The 26,063-nt window shown below is 36.2% G+C and overlaps 1 protein-coding gene across 7 annotated transcripts in view; it reads left to right on the top strand.

Annotated features, from left to right (window-relative positions):
- TFPI (tissue factor pathway inhibitor) overlaps positions 1 to 22,298 on the top strand; it is a 163,511-nt gene extending 141,213 nt beyond the window's left edge. For 3 of the 7 annotated variants that reach the window (XM_021290089.2, XM_021290082.2, XM_021290088.2), the window contains 8 exons: positions 2,367 to 2,567; positions 5,378 to 5,398; positions 10,644 to 10,682; positions 13,813 to 13,989; positions 15,551 to 15,646; positions 16,136 to 16,228; positions 21,471 to 21,653; positions 22,016 to 22,298. In XM_021290089.2, coding sequence (XP_021145764.1) covers positions 2,367 to 2,567; positions 5,378 to 5,398; positions 10,644 to 10,682; positions 13,813 to 13,989; positions 15,551 to 15,646; positions 16,136 to 16,228; positions 21,471 to 21,653; positions 22,016 to 22,128 — 923 coding nt within the window. In that variant the 3' untranslated portion in view covers positions 22,129 to 22,298. Of the gene's footprint in view, positions 1 to 2,366; positions 2,568 to 5,377; positions 5,399 to 10,643; positions 10,683 to 13,812; positions 13,990 to 15,550; positions 15,647 to 16,135; positions 16,229 to 16,879; positions 18,167 to 21,470; positions 21,654 to 22,015 lie in introns of those variants that run through there. The other 4 variants (XM_021290087.2, XM_065068926.1, XM_065068927.1 and 1 more) reach the window with 2 other exon arrangements.
- The last annotated feature ends 3,765 nt before the right edge of the window (positions 22,299 to 26,063 follow it).

Here is a 26,063-nt window from a genome sequence, read left to right as displayed (position 1 = left end):
TGTGGATAGCCCACAACACTGGTGTGGCATAATGTAGCAAGCAAAATGAGCTGACATAACCCCATGTCTGAAATTCCGGTAGTTAGGAAACCTAGTAAGTTCTCATAACCTCTTCTAGACTGAACTAGGTCACTGACTCAGGTCATGTAGGACATCTCATTTCTTGTGTGCCAAGAAAATAACATGTTTATAAAGCAGCTGCCAGGCCTCACCCCAGCTGCATTTGGGTTGGATCAGTTTCAGTGCAGCTCTGAATGTTTGATTTTACCATTTCAGGGGTTATTCCAAAAGTTACTGAATACTTTGATGTTTCAAAGGCATTTTTTCCCTATTACTAAGTGGGGGAATTCCAAAGTTTCATTTTGCAATGCAATATCCTCTTAACTTTTCAAGTTGAGCCTTATTAATTACCTTCCGAAGGATTCCCAAAACTGTTAAAGAACCTCAGACCTTTGAGGTCCAACTTGGAATCACTTGTGACTTCTAAATCCGAATTCTTCATAAACAGAGGAAGACCCAGATAAGGAAACTGGCAAGAAACAAAATTCAGAAATTTGTTTGTCAAGCTAAGCAATATAGGAAATTGCCTGAATCTAACATATTTTTAAAATGTTTTTTTTTAATTCATCCACATTTCCTATTAGACAGTTTTCAATAATTTTAAATCTATTTTCCCTACTTTAAAATCTGTAAGTCTAATTTCACTAATGAGGAAACAGTCACAGACTATTTTAGGGACTGAATATTTAATGAGTATTTTGAAATTAGTCATCTCAATCTGTATTTTAACACCAAGTTGTCCATTTTTGGCATATCTACTTATGTGCTACAATTTTTGTATTGATGATAATTATGTAATAAAGGTTATTAGTTTTTCAAGAATTTAAATTCTATGATATTTAATTGCTGAAAAGTGTTTCTTTCCTGTAGGTTTAATAGTTATGAATGGCTCAAATGGAAAAAAAAATAGTAAGCTTTCATTGACCTCAGTATTTATGAGGATTTATCTCAGCTGTGCATTTCATTTAAAGATTATATAATATAATAAAGCCAAATTTATATGTTAAAGTCAGATATCCACAAAGCAGGTAGGTAGTAGTTATACCAATTTCTGTTTTACCATGTCATACATCCTGATTTTTGTGGGTTCCTTTAATCAAAACTGGAAACTTAATTTAGTTATTGGTAGGAAGCCATGCAATGATCACGCAAACTCTTGTCCTCGTGTTGTTTTTTTTTGGGGGGGGAGTGTTTTTTTGTTTGAGTTTGTTTGGGGTTTTGGTTGTTTTGGTTTGGTTTGTTTTTTTCTCCTCTCTTTCCTGGGCCACTGCAAAGAGTACTGATAGATACTTTTGCATATATGTGTTAAGAGACATCAGTGTTCTGAATAGCTGAGAATGAATTAAAAAATTCAGGTCTGTTCTTCTGGCTGCTATTGCAAGCATACAAGCTTGGTAAAGCTTTCAAAATCCTCTAGGGTAAAATATTTCCTTGGAAAAGCAAAACAGGAAAAGATATTAAACCATATATTGATAAGGGTACAGTATCACAAACCAGATCATGAGTCAGAATTTCCTTATAGATGTTGACAGTGTAAAACATTGATAGTACTCTCCTTCGCAATATATTTGACCTTTTTAAAAAACATTCCTTGACCTAATAATGTACGTTGAAAGACATAGAAATGACACGATTTGAAAATATGCAGTTTCTTTTCACCTTAACTTTCTAATTGTGTACTTCTTAGCTCTTGAAAGCTCTAATGCAAGAACAGTGAGATTAAAGAAAATAAGACAGAATGACGACCTTTCAGTTGTACTGGATGGGTTTATGTACCAGTAAAATGTAATCTGTTAGGGGAATGCTGCCCTCTGCAGGGCTGTTTTGCTTAGTTCAACCCATGCAGTTCACTATACGTCTTCATGAGCTGTGGTCACTATTAGAAATGCATGGAAGTGAGCACCAAGAACCCTCATTCTGCTTTTTTTTATGCAAGGGTAGTCACTCTGTCTTTGGGAACTGCTAGGATTTTCTCAATGTATTTGTTGTTCCAAATTGTTCACTAGCTCCTGTGACTAGCACACTATCTATAGCAATTCAGAGATTTATGATGAGGGGTTAAAGTTTATAATATGAACTGTTTTGGTTGAAAATTGAAACCACACACTTGGTTTGATAGAGTGGAATTTGTGCTCCAATACAGATAATGCTTTCTTTTCACATCTGCGTTTAGTGTGTTCAGAGTTTTATGGCCAGATATTATGTAGTGCCTCTCTAGCAGAAGGTGCAAGCAATCTCATTTGAAGTTATGCTGTGCAATAACGCAAACTAACTTAATAACAGTTATTCTACTTCCTTTATTACAGGTGCTGCTTTTCCACCACTGAAACTAGGACATTCAGTCTGTGCTATGAAAGCAGATGAAGGTCCATGCAAAGCAATCCACATGCGCTATTACTTCAATATTCAAAGCCGTGAGTGTGAAATATTTGAATATGGTGGATGCCATGGCAATGAAAACAACTTTCTAACACTGGAAGAATGTGAGAAGACGTGTGTGGTAACAGGCCAGTACCCATTCTCTCATCTTCCTATCAGTTTTTCTTTTACATCTGTTATTTCTTATTCACAAACCATGTGAATTTTGGAAGTAGAGGCCCTCTTCAGTTCCTATTAATATAGTAGTGTGATGCCTCTAATTATGTTCCTAAGTATTATGCGATGTTGTAGTAATCTGAATTATTTTACATTGTGCAAGCAAACATTCAAGATTCAGAAAGGTGTGACTTTTTTTAGTGGACCTCGGGAACAGAGAAACCAATGCAAGAAAGCTCATTTTTCTAGCCAGAGCCCTGTTTGGAATGAGTTCTTAAAGTGAGATTGATTTTGAGGCTGGGCTAAACTGATGGGCAGTACAGATATTCCTGATTGCTTTCAGAGTATCCAGCCCAACTTTGATCCTGGATTTCTCTTCCATTTGAGAAGTGGATACAAGTTGTCCAAAATATTGGATATCTGCTATGATTAAACATAATTAAAACTACAGTAGTAAATAATTATCATTAAAAATCTCAGTTATGGCTGTGTGTGATAAAAGATCTGTTTTGTTGAAACCTCATCAATTAATCATTAGAAAGAGGAAAATGAGATCCAAAATACGATAGGCAGCAGAATACACGGAAGGTGCCTTGTGAATGCTGTTTTTGCTATTAAACGTGATCCTTATAATTGACTAAGGCATTCAGCCTTGTGAAAGTAACTCTCTTCCTCACAGGAGTGTATGATTCTTTAAACTGGAAGCTAATGCCAGTGAAGCTAGAAATTTCACAAGTTTGTGTTTTTAGAGACTGAAGGAATTCAAGCCTTACAGGCAACTACCTTTGGATACCTAGTGTGGATCTTTCTTTCATGCAAAGTAGATGGAATCTGTCTGGCTGTGTAAAGAGGAAGTGATAAGGAGGAAGGCACTGAGGGGAAACAATAGAAATAGAAAGAAAAATCCAGAATAAAAAACTCTACAAAGGTGTGTAATGACCCCCAGGTAGTATACCAACTATGTTAGCTTTTCCCAAGTGAATTCACATATTGGCTGTTCATTTATTTGGACTTTGAGGTAAGGTAGAAGGATTCATTCTCAATAGAAGTGCAACGAAGATGATTAAGGGAGTGGAGCATCTGCCTTATGAGGAAAGGCTGAGGGAGCTGGGTCTCTTCAGCTTGGAGGAGACTGAGAGGTGACCTTATTAATGTTTACAAATATATAAAGGGTGAGTGTCATGAGGATGGAGCCAGGCTCTTCTCGGTGACAACCAATGGTAGGACAAGGGGTAATGGGTTCAAATTGGAACACAAGAGGTGCCACTTATATTTGAGAAGAAACTTTTCAGTGAGGGTATCAGAACACTGGAACAGGCTGCCCAGAGGGGTTGTGGAGTCTCCTACCCTGGAGACATTCAAAATCCGCCTGGACACCTTCATGTGTAACCTCATCTGGGTGTTCCTTCTCCGGCAGGGGGATTGGACTAGATGATCTTTCAAGGTCCCTTCCAGTCCCTAACATTCTGTGATTCTGTGAAGGTACTTTTCAGCAAGGTGCACCTTGCCCAGCAGCAAAATATGTCATTGTTACTGACCTCAAGGCAGTGATGCTGGGCAATCCTCCAGTAGAGAATAGTTTGTATGTTATTCTGAGGATGGGCAACACAGTCCGATGAAAATTGTTTTTCTCTCCTGCGTATTACAGATATGCCCTGGTAACACTTTACTGCTATGCAGATCTTGGTAGCTGTTACTTTGTTTGCCCTATTTTCCTAATTTATTCTAGCCCTGAGCCTTTCTGTAAAACTGGAAATCTGCTAGCGTGCTATAGGCACTGAGCTGGTTTGCAGGATATAAATTTGTACCTTGTAGGATTAGCTTAGGTCACTTTGAAGCCTATCAGGTTAGTATATGTTACCAAAAATACTTCCAGATGTTTCAGATGAGAAAACTGATTTCAGAAGCTCGTTTTTGGGTTTTGTGACCCAAACAGTCTACGTATGTAAGACAAGCTGATATATAGCATCACGTGTTGTCTGTAATAAATATAAATGTCTCTGTTATCAATCTCCTATCCCTTCCATAATTCACATCTACATAGTATTTAGATTAGGACTTAAATATGTTATGTGATCTGTTTGACAACTTATCTGTATTTCCTGATAAAAATTACTATGAATTGTGTCACTAAATTTATTCTAGACACCAAAGTATCTGTCTCCCATCCCATTGTCAGGGTAATGGCTAGGGCTGGTGTTCACATTATCCTAAGTAATACTTTAATAATGTTTTTTAATTACAATGCTTGTAATCCTCATTAACTGGTTGTACCAACAAGCCAGGTACTGTAAATAAGCAATTTATTACCTTCCCATTCACTGACAGAAAAAGAGAGGTGGTAAGGTAACAGAAAAATAAGTCTATAGACTGTGTTATAGTCAGACCAGGGGTACATCTCAGGGGATCTGGAACTTACTTGACTAGTAGGTATAGTCCCTTCTGTCTATATGAATGATATAGTCTCGGTGATATATAGTCTTAATACCTATTTACACTTGCACAAGGCAGATGAAGTTTTTCAAATAGTTACAGTGTTTAAAATGAAAGGAAACATTGTTGAAAATATTTTGCAGGTTCTGTATTTCCTTGTACTAGTTTTCAGCTACTTGTAAAGGTAGCTGATGTTTCCTTGCAGATGCATTTAGGTAGTAAAACAAATTGTTTGAATACAAGCCAAGGCAACAATAACACATCATTGTCCAGCATAGGCTTTGCGAATTTCTTAAATCTATAATTCAGTTCTTTGACTGAGACTTTTCTCCCTCTGTATCCAATCCAGGCACAGCAAGGGAAAGAATAAGTGAGTATTTACATTTATTATACATTTCTAATATGACAGTTCCAAATATAAGTATATTATATGTTTATAGTATGACAGGTCTAATGATCTTTAGGATTTACAGAGTAAAGCAGAGTTGCTTTCTTACCTACACAAGTGAGCCAGAGTAGTGTGGGTGAGTGGAACAAGGCCTCAGTAGGACTATATGTTTAAATAAGAGAAAAGTTTAACCTGATGTGTTGTACACAAGCACGGAGTTTCACTAGTGAGAAAATATCAGAACAGCCAACAGAAGGAAAACCCATCCTTCCTAACAGACATCGCTGGTCTTGATCCCTCTGGTCTTTCCAGTGAGGACATCCCATACATTTTATTTACTCACTAAATATTCAGTCAAAGCATTATTTAGCATTGACACCTACTTGCTGATCTGCTGGCACCAGCAAGCATTTCTGTTATTGTACCTGGCATACGACATACAATCCACTCAGAAGAAAGAAAAAAGAATGAATCTTACATTTTAGAATGAAAGCAGATTTCAGTTGTTTTTCTAGTCAATTATGTTTTGCTTTAAAACAATTGCATGCTTATAAAACTATCGGGATAAAAAAACAACACTACAAAATCTCACTAACAACATGTCAAAATGAAAAAGATCAGATCACTCAAATCTTTAAGCGAGTGGCAGTTTTTCAGTGCATTTTACTCACTCTGATTGCAGGAGTCATATACAGGTAAATGTAGTGCTAATTATATTAAAATTATATTAAAATAAGGTATATCTTCATATGACACCCCATCGAGGAAAAAATAGGTGGAAACTGTAATTCCATAGTTACTGCATGACATAATCAAGCATTTAAAGTGGAAAAAAAAGTGGCAACAAAGAGAGAAGCATTTTCCTGGATGTAAACATCTCGCCCTACATGCAAACATGCATAAAGTCAGATGGACTTTCTAGACTTAAATTCTGCCTTTGTCATATGGTTTTGGGGAGTCATAAGTTTTTATCAGGGATTTAACCTTTTTTTTTTTTTTCCCCTAGGAACAATCAGTTTGAAAGTTTCTTTCCATATTTATTAAATTTTCAGCACAGAAATTAATGAAACTTGTAGCTGAACTCCAAACTTAATACACACATAAAAGTTTAAAAAATGAATGTTAGCAATGTCAGTCGAAGAGAACAACCTTCCTTAACAGGCATTTTCTTCATTTCTACGCTGTTCTGTTTAGAAAAGTGTGATTAATCTGTTTCCAGTTGTGGCTTCACAAAGTTTAATGAATACAAACTTTCAAGATAAAAAATTGAAAGTTATTTTTCTTGACTAGCATTCAGTGTCAGAAAGACCTGGGATCTATGATGTGAGGATGAAGGTAGCTATTATTTTTCTGACACTAGTCTGGCTTTTGGTACTGGTTTGGGGTTTCAGCTGGACCCACAGCATTTTGCCATGCTTGGAGCAATGTTGTTTGCAGAACTACATCTTCCAGTATCCCATCCAAAATATGCAACTTCCTGGTAATTTGGAGTGTTTGTCTTAAATTCCAGTTTAAAGGCTAAGAAAGAAGTCTAAACTGAAAAAGGCAGGATTGATAGACACAGAATTTGAAATGAAAAGTGTCCAAAAGTCATGATCAGGTGCTATGAGTAAGTTCTATAAAACTATTTCTTCAATCTGATGCTGCTGTTTTGACTAATACTGTTATTTTGATTCTGACATATATGCTGGATCAAAATCTGGAACAGATCTTCTGGACCACATCTTATACTGTCATATTTGGCATAATTCCATAGAATAAAACTGAAAGTTATTTAAAATGAGAACTGGCTGATTGTTTACATCTTGGTACTCAGCCCAAGTACAGTATTTGCTGTATGCATAATAGTGATCCAAGAATCTGCAAGTGTTGAATCTGCTATGAGGAAGTGGAGCAATAAAGCCTCATTATTTCGGTATTCCCTAAGTGAATAACAGTGGATAAAATGATTTGGTGGCGCACACACACTGTGCTCTTAACTGTCAGGTGTGAAACAAAGTGAACTAGTAAGTTAACCCATTTTTGCCAATATAACTCGGTTTAAAAAATTAAAAAATAAAAAATCTGTAGGTTCAGTTTGTTAAATCTGGCTCTGTCTGTGTAGTCTTATAGTATATGGTTATATTCATTTTACTTAACGTTTTCAGTATTTATTACTGCAGGAAGATTACTGTTTAGTAACTGCAGAAATGAGATTGAAAAGACAGTATAAGTGATAGGAAGATGCTTAAAAATAAAGAAAAATTGTAAGATATGCTCAGACAGTTGTCGCTGTGAAGATTGTGAAGGTCAAGATCACTAAAAATAAGCTAAAGGAAAGTTATGTGATATTAATACAAATTCAAAAGAAATAACGTGAATAGGCAAGGTATCTGATTTTCCAATATTAAGCACAAATGCAAGAATGAGCCAACATGAGGGAATTGCCAGGCTCCTTAAATGAGAACTTTTTACAATTTCTGAATGAATATGCCCTCTAGGACAGAAATGAGTAATTCCCAGAACTGAGTAAAGTCAGTGCAAAAGAGTTCAGAGAGCCAAACTACAGGTTAGCCACTCCAAGACTCTTTAAGACAGGGCTCAGATTCAAGATGCCTAATTCTGACTCAAGTCTCCTAGAAATCAGCTTGATTTTTTGTTTCTTGTGCCCAATACTCACTACTTCAGGGAAGAAAAAATAGTTTTAAGAGGAGTTTGCCTGTATGTTCCATTGTTTACTGGAAATGAGTAGAATCACAAATGTTTTCACTAGCACAAAAATCCAAATTTTCAAAGCCGTGAATATGTACTTAAGCTTCTAGCATGGGAAAATACTTACTGATAAAAGGTTCTGGACATGACAGCAATTCTAATGTCAGATTTACAGTTTGTTTTCAAAGAAGAAATTAACTCAGCTGTAGATTTGGCTTTTTGACTGAAACCAGAAGCCAAAAAACACTGTTGACATGATAGTAAGATTAAAATATTCTAGGTCTGTATAAACTCACAATAAATTCTTCCTGTTCTGTGCCAGAGGAGTAGAGGTCGTATGTCAAAGTATGGTTGCTGATTTTGGCCTGAAGGGGGCCAGTTGAGTGAAACTAGTGAAATGGCATTATATGAATGTCCATGGTTTAGGTCATGGGTTTAAATGCTGAAGGAACAGCCTCCTACTAATATGAAGCACTGAAAAGATGTTCAAACAATTGATATGTCACTCTAAAGTGCATGTTATGTCTTTAAATAAGAGATTTTAAGGATGCTGGCTGCATTGTCTCAGAGATGGAAGGAAAATGTACTGTGACAATAGATTTACTTGGAAAATATACACAGGCCATGTTTCCAGAAGAAAAAGAAAAGACTGGTAGGATGATGGCACACAAGGGCAGTATAGCTAACACTAAAAGCTTATTAGTCATCAGCAGCACCTCTTAAAATAGGAGCCATGGAAGGCATGTCACTATAAAAGGATTATTACAAAGACTTTCTCTGGCATATGGGTGGAGAATAAATTGCTAAGAGATTGTGAAGAGATTGTTATAAAGAGCAGTGATTCAAGGAGACCTTATTAAAATTACAAAATACAGGAAGGTAAGGATTCAGATGGCTCAAATATCTTCTGTTACCCCTTCCATAACAGGGAAGGGCACAGCAGTAACTCTGCCTTCCAGCAGGAATTATTTTCAGTCTGAGGTCTTGCTAGAAGGTGCCTCCAAGCTGAGACGGATCACAGCATTCCTGTATCCCCCACCCTCACCAGCTGGGCAGAGGAACTGTGTCTCCCACATCAAGTCACAGAGAGGCTGCAGTGATGTCCTTTAGGTGTGTTACTGAGAGGCCTTCTGGGAAACATGGCATGAGAGACTAATGCGTGGGATTGAAATGCAGGTTAGAATCAGTACTTCCCTTTGAATTTCCTTTTATTTCATGTTGCAAAGAAGGCTACATGGGTTACACTGAGCAGGTTATGAGCAGGTCTCTGGAAGGTGTGTATCTGCTGAAGCAGGAAGAGCCATCAGCAGTAGAAACTAACTATAACATACTTCTGCTACTGAACCGCTACTCTTGGCATGCACTATAGGAAATAAGTATCTTCTTAAGGGCGGCTGTGGTAGCTAACTAAGATGACTAGGGTCAGGCAAATGTATCACTTCACTATAGTACGTTTGATTGCCTGACAGAGCAAAACGCAAAATAAAATAGTATTTGCTTTCCAGCAGACAACATCAAGCAAAGCATTAGCTGTACCACTCTATCCCTTCTCTCAGGTACAAGAGGTCGGTAGGCAAGGGGGAGTTTTAGAGAAACTAGCATTTTGTAATTCCATTACAAAAAGCACAATACAAAACAAGAATTAAGAAGAAATTCAATTAAGATGACTTAGGAGAAGCCCAGAAGATACTACTTCATGTGCCTTGAAAAAAGTATCTGTAATAGAAAATGTATAAGCTATCCTTGACCACTTTCTCTCAGCTGCCGAAAAATTTTCAGCCTTTATTACACATTGGCTGAGCCTGTCTACCCTTGGACTCCTTTGTAGTTTTATGATTAGGCAGTCTCCTAGAAGGGGAAGGAGGTTTGTTCTCAACTGCTGAAAAGGAATGTGGGGTTGAATTCTCATATCCAGCTTCTTGAGGAAGTATGATAAAAGCCAGGTTCCTCCATTAAAAATTACAATAGCAATTTCATCACTACTCATCAGGTATTGAAAGAACAGTGCAAACAAGCTTGACTCTACTACCCTAAAGATAGTTGGAGATACTTGACCAAATGGGCTTTAACAGCATAATGAACACTTAACTCACACAATATATGGCATAGCAAAGAGAATAAGATAGCATGAGAGATGTCTTTGTTGCTAACTAGATCAGCTCCAAAGCTAGTATCTGTAACAGCTGGGGTAAGTCTACTAATTACTCCTCTTTTGAGGAGTAAGATTACACAATAAAGGATTCTGATTCCAGTAACATGGAGAGGAATTTCTCTGTTCAATTCAATATTGGCATAATTTAATTTCAGTACTTTCCATATCCTCATGTTTCCGGTATAGCAGGTCTTCTCATACAAAGGCTTTAGTCCTTTAGTCCTCCAGAACAAGCTTTTGTGCTACTTCTCTAATAAAGAGAAAAAAAAGAGAAAAGATAGTGTATTCTTCTTCCTGTGTGCTCATAGTCACTACTAAGTACCCTGGTATCCCAGGTGAGACTTAACATCTACTTTTGCTAAATACGTTTTATTTGTCTTGCAGGGTTGCCTCGGAAGATGATGTTAGCAAATATTAAGAAAGGTAATTATGTTTACTTAGTAATCTAAGACTCTTATGCAATAGTAAGGGATCTAGCTTCTTTTAATAAATTCTTTATGTATTGTTCCAAGCTATCTCCTAATAAAAAAGTAGTGTCAAAGTGAAATCTTATTCCTAGTCTTCTTCTGTATTCATCAAAGACTTTGAGGACAGTTGTCATCACTGAGAGTAGTACCTGCAATCTCTTCTCCTCAAAATAAGCACATCATGGCACTTCTTTATTTTTCTTCAATAAAGAAAACAGAAGGACTCTGCAGAGGTTCAAGCATTATATAATTAGCCATGATGTGGAACTTTTAATGTGTGTTTTGAGAATAATCTAAATGGTTCCTCCACTTTTAGCAAAAACAGGAAAAAATCACTCCAACTTTTCAAGTATTGCCTGTGTATGATCTAACAGAGATCACTCATTAAGTAAGAGGGGCAAGTTTCACACTCCTGAAGGGGCAGACTGTTCACAGAAATGTAGATGCCTGATACTTGGACTTCCTAACTAACAAATGCTTAAGCTCTAAGAATCAATCACTTGTCTGAAACACTGTTGGTCTGGTGAAGTAACCTATGTCCCTGACAAGGATATTTAAGTTTGACACTTACAATAGAGCTTGTGAAGACTCATTCCACCCCACTCTCTCCACATTAGAGACTTACTTGGACTGGGCCCAGTGCTGGTAGCTGGAGTTCCCCAAGCAGAGACTTAAATAAATTTTTTCACAAGTCAGCTCCTCCTTGTCTGCTTACCCTCCTTCCCTTATCACTCCTTCCACGTGCTTCCCCTTGAACTGGTGTGCACTTCACTCCTCACAAAAATACCACTATCTGCACATACTTTTTGAAATAGACTAATTATATAATTTACAGAAGGGTACTCTGGGATTTTTTCATGCTGAGATGATGGTTTTCTTGTTTCCCACTGTCTTTTCCATTCTTAATGCACATTAAAAAATGTGATTCTGTGCTATGGAAGTTACTAAAGTTGATTTTCTGCAGTTGCTGCAGACTTCTGGCACTACTTCCTTTAAGGCCTGACCCTAGTTCCCTGCTTTTAATGACAAAACAGAGCATATCCTGTTAAATTCAGCTCATGGCTATAATCAGAATTATTACATTTACTATTCTTTCCAGTAATGTAGTCTTGAATATTGAGTATCTAGAGAAGGACATGGCATTTAGAAATATAATACTAGTTTGTTTGGTTAGGACTGTACTGGCTTCGTGACTTCTCTCTTCAGAAGCAGCTATAAAAGTTAGCTGTGAGCTCAACTTATTTGGACTTAATTTTCTTTTTCTGCAAGAACCATTTTAATATAAGGATGTTCTAAGTGAAGAGCAGCTGTTTTTAAGAATCAGTCATAATCCTGTAGTCTGCTGTATATACCCTTATTATTATCTGCCTTCCTTTGTCAGTTAACATCTATAGAATCATTTTTTCTGTTATTTCACAGTATTATGGAATGTTTGATGAAAGAATCGTTTCTGTAGATTCCGTTGTCTGTGAGCCCCTAATAGATGGTATATGAAATAGATACCACTGTGGTAGATTTTTGCCTGCTGCCTATCTATATAACTGTCTCATCTCTGTTCTCAGCTGATTTTATGCCTTGCCTGTACCTCTCATTATTTTTTGTCTATGTGAACTTAGTTTTGTAAGTCTGTGAAAATCAATAAGTGCTGCATTTGAATAGTAAGAAACATCTGAACTGTAAAATACATCCATTTACTGACAGAGAATGCAATTTGTAGTGAAAAATCAGAATTAACCTATCGAGGAGTGCTTAAAATAGCTGATTTTGTTACTTTATGCAAGAACGTCTTAATGGTTTAATTTTATCTGTGATCTCTGAAAATTTCATTTTGCTGTTCATGAAGCTTTGTAACAATTGAAATACAAGATATTGACAATTGTTTAATGGAAAAACACTAATTATGAGCTATTATGATGTTTTATATAAATATGTGGTGTGCATCAATTGAATTCAATTATATTCTTGTCCTAGCTGTTTTTTACGATATATATTTGACTAAAATAGATATAATAGGAATAACTTCTTTACAGCTCCATAATCTACTCAAAAAATGTCAGGGACTTGAAAGTAATTGTTCTATAGTGATTTTAATTAAAACGGCAGCCCTCTGCACACTGTTTTAGTCTCAATATTCTATTATGTTTCACAGGTAAGGAAGGCCTTTATATGTCACATTTAATATGATTGTCATACACAATGACTAAATAAACTTTGCTCTGAAAATCAGCTCAAGCAAGAATAGTGTTTCAAAATATCTACTAGCAAAATTTTGAGAATATGTCCTCATATAGTTCACTATTTTTTCCAGTATTTTCTTTTAAGAATCGAATTTCAAGAAAAAAAAATATGGTGAGAACTTGACATTTGGAGTTTATTTTATGGCTATGTGTTTTTCTTCTCTGCCAGAAGGCATGATGTCATGCCTTTATATTCAGGCAAATTATGCAGTATTAATTTCTTTTTCTTGGTTGATATTGTAGTTACTTATTGCAAACTAGGAACTGGGACTGAAAATGATAGAACAGCTGCTCTGTCGCCCGGTTTCCTGTATCTTTTTATAGCAGTAGACTGTCCCAGACAAAATGCGTTGTTAGATTTTTTTTTTTTTCCCCCACTCTTTTTTTAAAAACTCTTTCCTTTTTCTTTCTATTTTAACATTGCTTTCTCTATAATTCCCATTAACATTTACTAAAATGACTACATAAATGACAAGAACGTGTACTTAGATTCAAATGATCCAGCTGCGATTCAAGTCTTGTTTTAATTCAGAGTGAAAACTAATTTTCGTCTTAGAGCTTCAACGTAGGAGGACACATAAAGGAATGATTTTTCAAGATAAAATTTACTGGCTGCTTGAAAACAGAAAAAAAAGCAATAAAAATGTCCAAATAATGCTCTAGCATAATACTCCAATGTTATATGTAGAACAAAAGGAGTACAATAAAGCAGCAGTTATTTGACAGTTGCTCTTCTGTCCAAAGTTACAGGTTTATTTTATAAACTACCTCCAGTTCTATTCTTGTCTTGGAATGTGTGTTGATTTTTCTTCTTCCCCCACCTTGCTCATCATTTACCGTTGTTTCTAGAAAAGCCCAACTTCTGCTTTCATGAGAAAGACCCTGGAATCTGCCGAGGCTATTTTTCCAGGTATTTCTATAACAAAGAGACAAATATATGTGAAGTATTCAAGTATGGTGGGTGCCTAGGAAACCAGAACAATTTCAAGAATTTGGAAGAATGCCAGACTACCTGTCAAGGCAACTGTAAGTTGTTGTCCTCGTTATTCTTAGTGTTATTCTTGTATAAACAGTGTTGTGCTTTGAAGGTCTTTTGCATGGGGAAAGATGGCAATAATTTATAACTGAAATTAACATTAATTATATATATATATTTTAAATAAAAATACAAAAATGAAAAATATAATCTAAAAAAAGTTGTAGGTATCATTAATTTTAATGAACATTACAGGACTCTTCTGTTTTTCTCATGACAGTTAATTGTCTGCATATATGTTAATTCTATAACTCCCTGCAAAATATATATTAAACCTGTCTGTGTAAGAAAGAATATTAAACCTGTCTGTGTAAGAAAGAACGCAATATTAATTTTCAGAAATCTGCATACTATTTAATATATCTAAGTTGAAACAAGTAGTGTGCGATCTATAATTTGAAATGGAATGTTAGAAGCAATATGGACAGATGAAGTAATTAAAGTAACATAAATTTCAACTGAAGAGGGGATTTGATCCACAATGAGTAAAGTTGTCTGGCTGTACCTTGACATTAAAGCATCACTTTTCTCCATTAAACCTGCCACTAGGGGAAAAAAATTATAAACACACTTTCTAGGACAGAAATTTGGAGAAATTTGGTTTGAAATATACTGTAAAAATATTGGTACCTACATTGAGGAAGGCAGAGACTTTGCAGTAGTAGAGATTATAATGAGAGGGAATGCAGAACTGGACCTATTCTGGTTACAGCCACAAAAGTCTTTCTGTAATCTAGAATCTGCCAGCTGCTTGGATTTATGATATCATAAAAAGTCGATACATATTTTTTTAACACGAGCACCTGAATATACTCTTTTCAAGCCAGGTTTTGTAATGAAAAGAGGTGCCAATATAGGAAGTTGTGCATTGCTGGCTTCCCACCAAAGAATCATGGGAAACCTGTCCCTCACTTCTGACTAATTTGGCTGTGTAGCTTAGGCTACAAAACAGCCATTTAGACTGACCATACATAATTTATCCACATGCTTGTCCTACTAGTCCCTATGAATTGTTTTATATGAGAATATAGTAATGGTAACCTTCAGAACTCCCCTTCACAAAGTGCTTCATTTTATTCATAGGATGAATACATTTTCCCACCCAGAGCCTCCAGACCCTTTTGTCTTGCTTGTCTGTAGTCATCTTTTTTCCAAGACTGTTTCATAATCTGCCATTTTGGCAAGGGGAAATTGAGCTTATTCACATTTAGAATAGGAAAGACCCAGCATGGTTCTTTTATAAATATGGGTTTTAAGTTATACATGCAGAACCATGTGATTTTCCTTGCTTTTTCTGAAGCATTTATTCCTGAGCTCTGATTCTGCTTTTACTGTCTAGACTAAAATTTCCACAATTTTTTTTTTTTCTGACTTTAATCTGTAATAACCCCTCTGTGTAAATTTGTATGAATAGTCAAGAAGAAAAAGAGGATTATGGGCCATTGCCAAGGACTAAATAGATAAAAGATTTACCTTCTTGATCTAGAATCATTTATATGAATTGCCTTTTGTATTTTTTTCCTCATTTTTTTCCTTTCTTTTTTCTTTTAGCAAATCTGTTGCCAATTGTTCCAGCTGAAGAGCATCCTAACACTGTGAACAGTAGTTCCCCAGCAGAAGAGCCTCACCAGCCTCCTGGAATTTCCAGTAAGAATTTGCTTTTGCTCTTTATAGTTATCCTTTTTTAATGGAGACACTTGGCTTGTCCACTCATTTTCCTTGTTTATTTGAAGATATGTAGGTTAGTTGAAACACATAAGCACAGTGAAATCAGTAACATTAAAACTAGCTTCATAGCCATTTTGTTGTCAGTAATACATGTTTTGGAAACGGCTTACAATTGCAAAGGTTGAAATGTCTGCCAGTACTACAAAAATAACCTTACCAAGCCATGTTTGATTTAAATCTTACATCAGTAAAATTAAATAATAAAAAGGAATCCATCCCAGAGTTGCCTCAGCACATCAGTTTCCTTTCCCTTTGGGACTTAAAGAAATGCTATCTTTTAGTGGTATTAATACTGGTATAGAGCAAGGAAAATGGGTACCAATCATACCTTATTTTCAGAGCTTTGTTGTGTGTAGACAACCTGTCACTTACATTTTCATCACCCTTTTTTTTTTTTTTTCCTTCTAGGAAATTTGTTGCCAACTGCTCCAGATGAGAAATCCAACACTCTGAACAGTAGTTCCCCAAAGGAGGAGCGCAACCAGTTCCCCATCTTTTTTGGTAAGGGTTCATTTCTGCAGTTCTTAGCTCTCGATCTTTTATATGTTCTCTAGATTGCTTTTCCATTTCCACCCATTTTCCAACATATCTGAGACTAAAGAATGGGCTTCCGTCTGTGTCAAATGTTTTGCTAAGCAGAGAAAGTCAAAGCAAAGAAATATATTGCTACTTACAGATCTCCCACAAATATCAGAAAGTGGAAGTCTGACCACATTTTGCCCTCTTCTGAAAGTAAATGTAAAGACTAAGAGCAAAAGAAGTGATACAGAGTTAGTTTAGTCAAAATTAACATGTTTATGAGGATCTAATTGGCAGCTGATTTAAAGCTCCTTTTACCTGTTAAAAAAGACCATATTTGGAGTTCGGAATGTAGCACAATATATTTATAATATATTTTTATTTTCACTAAGACCATATTAAACCGCGTTCTTTGTTTGAGTATAATCAAAGTGTGTGCAAATTAATTTTGTGTCTGCTTCAAGGTATTCTTCCACTATGAATTATAATGTAGATGAGAATCTGGACCTTTACTGTAGAGAGCTGGGTTTTAAGAGTTTCTGCAGCTGGATGCTGCCCACTATAGATTGTTTGTATTTGCTGACACTGTAAAGGGTGATTGAATTTGAGGCATATCATTTTTATGATCCACAGTTATGCAAGAGGACACAAGAAACAGTTGGAAAAAGCCTGAGCATTCTTATCAAGTATATCTGTTGGGTTTTTTTGCATTTATACTTACTGATACTTTTGGGTACTGAGTGATGGTTTACAGATTGGTTAAGATTTTTCTGGTTTATGTGAACTGTAAGATAATGGGCATGTAGGATAACGTTCCTGTGCTCTTTGCTGAGAAGGGTATGTCTAACAAAGCTTGGATGTGTATTGTGTTCTATTTCTTGCCTACACTGTGATCCAAATGTACTGTTGGGTTGAGGTAAGTTTCCGTGATAGTTGGATTTGTTTGTTTACCACATAAGAAGTATCAATACACTGTTATTAAAATGACTGGACATAAACCAGTTAAGCTTTTAGCAAGTTATTCCACTAAAAAATATTAGATGTAAGAGTGTATAAGTTCCCTGCAGGCTTTTACTATAATGCAAATCCTCAAATTGCTAAAGCAACTAATCTATGCAAGCAAAGGGGTGTGATTCACTGTTTTCTGAGAGGAAACTGAAGGGTTCTTGGTTTTGTCAGCAATAGTGAATTTTCTGGTAGAGCAGATTTTGGGAGGGAGTGGTGAGGGTAAGAGAAAGACAAGACTTGAAGGCTGGTAGAAGAAAGGGTTGGGGTCCAAGGATGGGTGGATTCAGTGTAGCTGGATGGGTTGGGTAAGAAGCATGACCTTGGAAGGACCGGTGTGTTTCAGTGAAAAGTCTGCTGGGATGGGCTGAAAACCTGTGCTTTTGTGCAATCCCGCTACAAGAGGAGGAAAAGGCAGGGCCAAAACTGGTAGCTGATTTCTCCACAGAGATGTGGAGAACATAGCTTCCATTCTGCTGTTGCTAGAGGTGTAAACTGAAGGTGCATGATCGAGACGTCTCACACAAACACATGCTGTGACTCTCCGTAGCCCTCAGCAAGGGACAAGAACCTGGCTGTGCACATACAAGCTCAGGATGGACTGTTCAAGATGGAGTGGCTGATGCCCAACTTCTCAGTCAGAAGTACTTGATCTGTCACTGTAACATCTATTTTGCATGTATATTGGCCTGTCTGTCGTCGTCTATTCAAATACATTACTACCATTAAAAAAAAATTGCAAGGAGTTGTCTGCTGTAGAATACCTTACCTCACAATTGAAATGCTATTTCATCTTGATTTCAAGAAAAAAATAGATATTATTGGTGATATGTATAAATCTATAATGATAGTAGGTTGTTTTCCAACAAAGTTCTTGATCTTGAGAAAATTAAACTCTTCTATGGCCAAACAAAACTTTGTTTTTTCTACACATAAATATAAAACTTCTAACGCCACCTCTCAGCAATGAACTTTCTGAAGAGAGTGAAGATTTTTCTGGTCTTATAATATTTTGCTGCAAGATCTACAATAACTTGCTCTGAGAAAGTGAAGCCAAGAATATCAAACCTTTAATTTTTAGTTATATGAAGTGATCTGTGGTAGGAAATACGAGTGCTATATTGTGTGATTTCTGAGATCTACATGGGATGCAGGATCCAAAGTCAGCTTTCAGCTTGGCAAATATGGAATGACACACAGAGGCAGTTCCTGTTATAACTTCCTTAAGTCAGGGCCATGTCTTTTGCTGATATAAATTGACAGAGTTCTATTTGCTATAATGGATTGGCACCAATTTATACCTCTAGAGTACTGTCAAGTACAGATGACTCATCATTGTTGTAATAGCTTGTCTATTTGAAGAGTCTTTTATTTTCTCTTTGCTGCAACCAGAAATGAGATACTGAAGTGTACGTATATCAAAAATCTGGCAAGAAATCTGAAGCTTCATGAATGTCACACACCTGTGTCTAGCAAAAGAGAATGCAGTAAGCATTGTTTCCAAACCAGCTCACCAAAACAATTCCGAACTTCTTTTGTACTGTGATCAATTAACAGTTAATTGTCACATAAACCAAGCTGTGCCTCAGTGATAATGATTATTGTTGCAATGCAGGGTTGGTATTATTTTTGAGAAATATGAGTCTATAACTGAATATGCATATTTCAGAGATCCTGAAGTATCATCATGTAATCCGTTCACACCACAGAGGTGGATATCTTGGATCCAAGAAGAGGCTGTATTATAAGTATTGAATCGTAAACCTTACCTATTTAAATATTGTTTAGGTAGCAGTGAAGGGTAAGGTACAATAGTCTTTCTAGTGGTAAGAACAATTGGTTTTATATCTACTGTTTATTTCATATAATTAGTTTAATTTCATTACAATTTCATTTTTATTTCACTAAACTGTTTTATTGAAAAAAATGGCTGCTATATGGCAAAATTGAGAGGTTTTCTTCATGGGCTGATTGCTTCTGTGAGTGTAAATAATGTGCAGATATTTTGAAGATGAATAGGAATAGTGTTTGGTATCTAAGGCATTTATCTAGCAATGATCTAGACAAAGAACAACATAATTTTTAGTAAGAGTACCAGAGGGATTCTGACTAGCATTTGGATGCCACTCAGCCAGTTGTTATATGTACATAGGTAGTCCTTATTCACCAGTAACCACATCACTGGTTCCATGGCTTCCCTAAAGCTTACAGCTGTTGCGAGAACTCCTTCATGAGGCCATTCTGGAGTCTCTCTGGAAAGTTCTATGTACCAGATGAGTAATTTACATTAGAAAATATATATTTAAATTCTGTTGTATAATTAGCAAACCTATGCTGTTTGACCCTTTCAGCATTGGCAAGCCTTTCATTTTTGTTCTTTTCAGGTTCAGAAATTATCAGGTTAAAATAGGTAAGCATTTATCTTTGATGTTGCTGAACACATGCTTTGAAAGCTAACAACGTCTCTGGCTAGAGAGGGATGAAATTAGTTCTAGGCACACAAGTTGTCTTTTAGAGTGGTACCAAAAGCATTGCATTAGTCAATTTAACTACCATCTTCATTATAAATAAAACAGATTTAATATAAATTGTATCACGTTGTGGGCTCTTAAACTGTGTCCAGAGTGAACCTTACTCTTACAATAATGTCACAGTTATAAAAAAGAAATTAAGTAGTGCTCATTTTATAACCTGAAACTAACTTAACCTTTCTTGAAAAACCAACTCATGACTCAATTTTTGCATTTCAGGATTCTTTTTCAATTGTATAATGTTGCTAACATAGCTTCAAATATAATATTAATTTTATTTTGCTGTCTTAGGTTTCCATAAATCACCATTCTATGTCTTCCCCAGCAATTTTTCCTACTTTTCACCATGCCAGTTTGGCTATTGTACTTGGTCAATGAACCTTTTTCAGCAGATGTAGTATGTATAAGACCACTAAGATGTACCATGTTCTTTTTGCATATTTTCTTGTCAGCCTCGAATTACCTATGTTAATTCATGACTTCTTGCTTTCAGCAACTCATCTGTTTCCCACTTCTGTGACAACAGGATGTCTTCATCTCCATTGTAACTCAAATTCTTCCCTAAAATATTTTCTTTTTTTTTTTTTTTTCCCTCTGAACCACTTGTGCCTGGCTTTATAACTTCAAGAAAGCCAGCTGACTAGCTTCACGTTTCCATTTACGCATTTAGATCTTGGCATCTCAGCTATCTCAGTTCTGATACTTCTTGAAGGACAATGGCCCTCCTTTGGGTCCCTCACAACTGATGATATAATGGCTCCCATTCACTTTCTTGCATACTGTGCAGCAATTGTGTCAGTTCTAATTTTGTGTATGAGTCACTCCAGGGTGAGAAATGACAGAGTTTCTCCAGGCTTGGGAATTCTGGCACGGATTTGCTTCTTGAACTAGTTCCAGTGCCCAGGTGCTTCGGATACCTCAGGTTCATCTTCGTGTTTCAGTTCTCATACTCTCACTTGCAGTGACACTGAAGAAACAAACCATCAGCCTACTTCTTGGAATGGTAAAAACCTAACGACAGCACTAAAGCACCAGCATCTCAGTTGCTTTGTGCACTTATTCTTCACATCCAATCCTTTGTTATTCTGTGAGCTACAATCTGTTTCTTGATAATTGCTCAGTGTTTTCCAGTAGACCAACTAATGTTACTTAGGTCGAGCTTTCTGTATTCATATGATAAACAAATATTAAGGTATTGAGTCTTACATTGGAAATACTGGGTACTTCTACCTTCTCTTTGATTTCAGAATGTCTAGCAGTAATTAGGAAAATTCACTTAATTAGTTATAATAAATCTTTACCATATTTTTAATGCTGTCCAAGTTTAATTTCACTTCACTTTCTACAAATACTTCACTTGGAACTTCTCTTGTTGAATACTATCCCCTGTCACAGAAATGGCAATTTTATTACTAAATACATAGGAAACAAACCTCGCTTTCAGGTAAGCTTTTGCTGGCTTTTGATATTCATAGAGAGAATAACGTTTGCTGTGGGTTTTTTTGTAATCATAAAAAGATGTTTATGTAAAGTATCCTGGACTTTCATGAGGGCAGAACTATACTTGCCAGTAAATCTCACATAAATTTCAAAGTTCTGTGAACTTCGAGTATCATATAATATCAACATAACAGAAAACTGTTAAACTGCAGTTTTGTCTCTGACCTTGTTTTTCTTGGTATTTCTAGAACCACCCCCTATTCCTTCGTTGTGCATGACCCCTATGGACAGAGGACTTTGTAGAGCCAAAGAGTTAAGATTTTTCTACAACTACTCAACTGGAAGATGTCACCCATTTACCTACAGCGGTTGTGGTGGGAATGAAAATAATTTCACCTCCAGAAAGTCATGTTTAAGGATCTGCAAGAAAGGTATGGGAAGTGATACTGTCACAGACTGTCGTAAGAGGTAAATATTATGTAGGCTGAAACACTATTGCAACTTTTCTAGTCAGTATTGGTCTCATAAAATGTAATAGTTGAAAGTCTTAGAAAAATGAAAATGGAAATCAGAAGAGAGACAGAATTAGATAAAGATGGACAGTAAAATACAGTGTACAGGAACTGCAGTAAGACAACTCGGCATTGGTCAGGCATATGAAGACTTCAGGTAAGACTATGTTCTTTTTTCCTTTTTCAAGAATATTTCTTGAAAACAAGGCTTGTCTCTTATTTCTGATAATCTTGGATAAGTTAATCATACAGAATCTAATCTTTCTTCCTTTTATCTTTAGGATTCAATAAAAAAAAGGGTGAAAGAAGATTAATAAAAATCAAGAAGAAAAGAAAGAAACAGCCAGTAAAGGCTCTGGGTGATGAAATCATGCCTGAAAGAATACAACTTTGATTTTATGGAAATGTGAAGTAAACTACTATTCACCTGTGAATGAAAGCCTTCAGTGTACACCCTTTAAATATATTTACTGTACTTATTGTTTTGATTACATATTAAGCTACTTGTATTTTTATTATGTATTCTTCATTCATATTAATAAACATTACCTTTTACTTTAATAATGCTCTTAAATTGTAGTTTGATTGTATATAACTGTCAGAACTGAAACAGGACAGAACAGACTGTGTGGGTGTATAAATCATAATGATTAAAAAGTAGATAAGATTCAAATTTATTTTATTACCCTATTCTTTTTTGAAATTTATTTTTGTACTAAAGAAAGCAAAATACTTGTCAAAGAGTAGTCACTTGTCAAGCAGGATTGTTTCAATCATTGATAAAGATAGGTCTATTGCTATAAAGAGGAAATAGACACTGTGTTTGTTTTAATCAGATTTTGGGTTGTGCAAGCTAGATTTAACTCCATCAAAGGGCATATAATCATACTATTGCAAAATAAATATGAGATTAGAATGAACCCACCGAAAACTGTAGAGTGATAAAGTTGTAAATGTGTGAAGCAATGTGACAGATATTTGCTAAGATTTAAAAATACATTTGCTAGGATAACTGATTTGTATTCTTGTTACTGAGCTAGATTCATGGCTAGCAAGTTAATAGTTTCCAGAAATACATATTAAAGGACAAATTCCTTTCATAGAAATAGATACAGTTGCTTTACAGATAATACTATGCTTATGCTCCAATTGACTTTGAAGGGATTTTTGTCAGGTTGGTTTTGTGTTTTGTTGGTGGTGTTTTTTTGTGGGTTTCATTTTGTTTTGTCTGGGTTTTTTTTGTTGTTGTGAGTTTATTGTCGGTTGGGGAGTGTGGGGTGGTGGTTTGTTTGTTGTTTTATTTTTTTTTTTTGGAGGGGGGAGTATGTTTGGTTTTGTTGTTTTTTGTTTGGTTGGTTTTTTTTATAAGATTGGTATGAAACAGTGGTACAGTTCCTGCCTTCCTCCAAGGGACCTCTCTGATCTTGGGTAAATCTTTTATAATGAGATTTATTTTTTTTTTTTAAGGAAAGAAAAAAAAAAAGTTGGTTTCCTATTAAGTTTTTTGGAAGCACTTGGCTGCCTATGAAACAAAATATAGCAGGATATTTTTGAAACTTTTTCCTATATTTGATGCTGTTTGTTTTGGTTTTTTTTTTTTAATGTATCACGTTTTCTCTTTATACTTAAAACTACCAAGGATATTTACACTGCTGTTTGTGAGAAGTGGTGTAAAAGTAAGTAGCTGAAATAGATGTGAGGGGCTCAGACACTACATCAAGGAGCAAGGACAGCAATGCCAGAATAATAAATGATCTGTTGGACTAAGCTGCCTTTGCCTGTGCATTATGAATCACATGTGTGATTTCAGAAAAAATAGGTTTTATATGCCTGTTGAACTTTGGACTAACCCTGCAAAGTGTCTAATCTTTACTGCTGAAAATGGAAACATTTATGCATTCTAAATATCTGAGTGAGGGTGTAAGTAAAAGTCACAGATTATTTTTATACATAAATCCTATCCAAATATCTTTTCTGGTGCCTACGTCCTTTTATGACTCTTTTAATCTAGGATCTATTAAGTCTAATTTGGAAAATGCTCATAAAACTGAAATGTACACCAGAAAATACTTATGTAGTCTTGTCATATAAAATGTATGAGCACTACAGACTTAAAATAACTATATAAATCAGACAAGTGCAGTTCCAAAAGGAAAACTATAAACTCCATAGAGTGCTGAAAACTAGTAATGTCAGTTCTCTACACAGAATTAGTTTGGTGTGTCATTATCTGCCAGTTTCACTTGCAGTTTGATTATCTTGCCATTCTAGTTCATAATTTTTATTGACCTTGCTCTGCAGGTATCATCTGCACTGCACTACATGCACTAGGAGTTGAGGCTATGGATGTGAGTTGCACTCCACAGGAGCAGAGCAGTAGGTTAAATACTTGGACCAGCTGGAATATGTAATTGCAGACAAGTGGAGCGCCCATGGTTTAAACTGCTCCCAGGCCTTTCTACTGGTAGCATAGCAACCACCTCAGTGCAGTGGTGAACGTGGCCTCCAAAAGCAGGAGCTGCTTTAGGCCTGCAGGGAATGGGAGAGGCAGGACTTACCAGTGGACTGAAGGCTCCACTAATGCCACAGTTACCCTGCTGACTCTGGCTTGTGTCCAGTTAGCTTGGAGTGCAGGTGAGTGCTCAAATGTCTGCACCTTTCCTTGTATAAATTTGATTATGAAGGCAATGAAAATACCTAATCTTCCATTTTTAGTTACAAGAATTTCCCATAGGCTGCCAGTATTAGAACTTAGGTAATTACTATATAGTGTGATGTACCTTGGAGTAGAGATGGAGCTGAAGCATGTGCAGCTTGGCTTCTCCAGCAGCTCAGTAACTCAGTAAGGACATTCTCAGTCTATGGTTTCAGATTAAAGCAGAAAATAAAGTGTCAAGTGCTGGGTAACGTATTTGCAACAGCTGCCTTCTGTCACTGATGTCTGACAGATAGGCTGTTCTATGCTATACACTGAGTTAAAATCCTTTTCCAAAGAAACACTGTATTCCCTGGCATGTTTCTGAGGTATTTAACCATGATCACATTAAACTAAAACATCTTCTGGAGCTTTCATTTAAAAGAGAAACTCACTCTTCAGCAGCAGGAGTACATTCGGATAACTCCAGTGTTTATATGAATCTGCATGGCAGTGTTTCTCTAAGGAGAGTTTTTTCTGAGCATCGAACCCAAATAAAGGTGATGGGGACAAAGCTGTTCCTAAGGCGGTGTCCCCTGCCCAATCTGTGATGGAAGAGCTAAACTTGGCGCTGGCTTCAATTGTGATGTCACTCTCATCAGAGCCTTGCAAGGCTTGGGAGGAAGGGGAAGGAGTTTGCCTGTGGTGTTTCTTCAAGAAGTTCCAACAAGAACATGAACATGAATTTGTGAACTCTGTAAGTTTTATGAGATCATAGACTATAATGATGAACCTCCTAAAACAGAATATCCTGCTTGAGACAATAGATACAAAAGATAGGAAAGAATATATGTTTGTCCACAAATTGCCTTGTGATCCCTGTGTCGTTTCATGGCAGTTTCTCTCATTCAGGCTCCCTTTTGGTCCAACAACTTGTCCTTGGCTGCCTGGATTCAACACCTACAAAATCAGCCCTGGAAATCTAGAAAAAATCATCCTTTCTGTGCCTGCAGAAACCTGGCTTTCTGGCTGCTCCCCATTCGTCTAAGTCTCCTGCTTGCTCAGCTCTCTGCAAACTGTCTCCTCACTGAGTGTACTCCTGTACTCCCCAGGACTGTGCAGTCCTCTCCCAGAACTGCTGTGGCTAGAACAGGACTAGCAGGTACTCCCCCATACTCTCCCACCTTCTACTTACACTGTCCTAGGGAAATTTCTTGTGCATTCATTTTGTAGTAACGGTGATTAAACAAGTGATCCATTGAGGGATCTTTTATGTTATTGTTGAGACAGGAGAAGACTTTATACAGCATCTCAACAATACCTTATTTCAAGTGACTTAAGAAAATATTACAAAGTGATTCATCTTTTAGGCTTGTGACTTAGTGCAATGAGAATGAAGATTGGAATGGTGTAGACCATATAAAAACTGATCTAATTACAATCAGAGATTTGATCTGAGAGTTCACGCTCTTCTGGGTGTGTGTACTAGGTTTGGCCAACATACCAATTATCCAGCTGTCTTCCTATCTTGTTTTTGTATAGCTCTACAGTGCATTAAATTAGTTTTTCCCATAAAAAGTCCAAACTGATCTAATCTCCATCAGCACTGCAAGAAGTTTCTTTTGTGCCCCTCTTCATTCACTTATTTTCATTCCTCTATTGTCAACAACCAAATGCAAGAATAAGAGAAAAGA

Source organism: Columba livia, chromosome 7, assembly GCF_036013475.1.
Source record: "Columba livia isolate bColLiv1 breed racing homer chromosome 7, bColLiv1.pat.W.v2, whole genome shotgun sequence".
Classification (NCBI taxonomy): domain Eukaryota; kingdom Metazoa; phylum Chordata; class Aves; order Columbiformes; family Columbidae; genus Columba; species Columba livia.
Note: the sequence above shows the minus strand (reverse complement) of the source record. Positions and strands in the feature narration are given on the sequence as shown.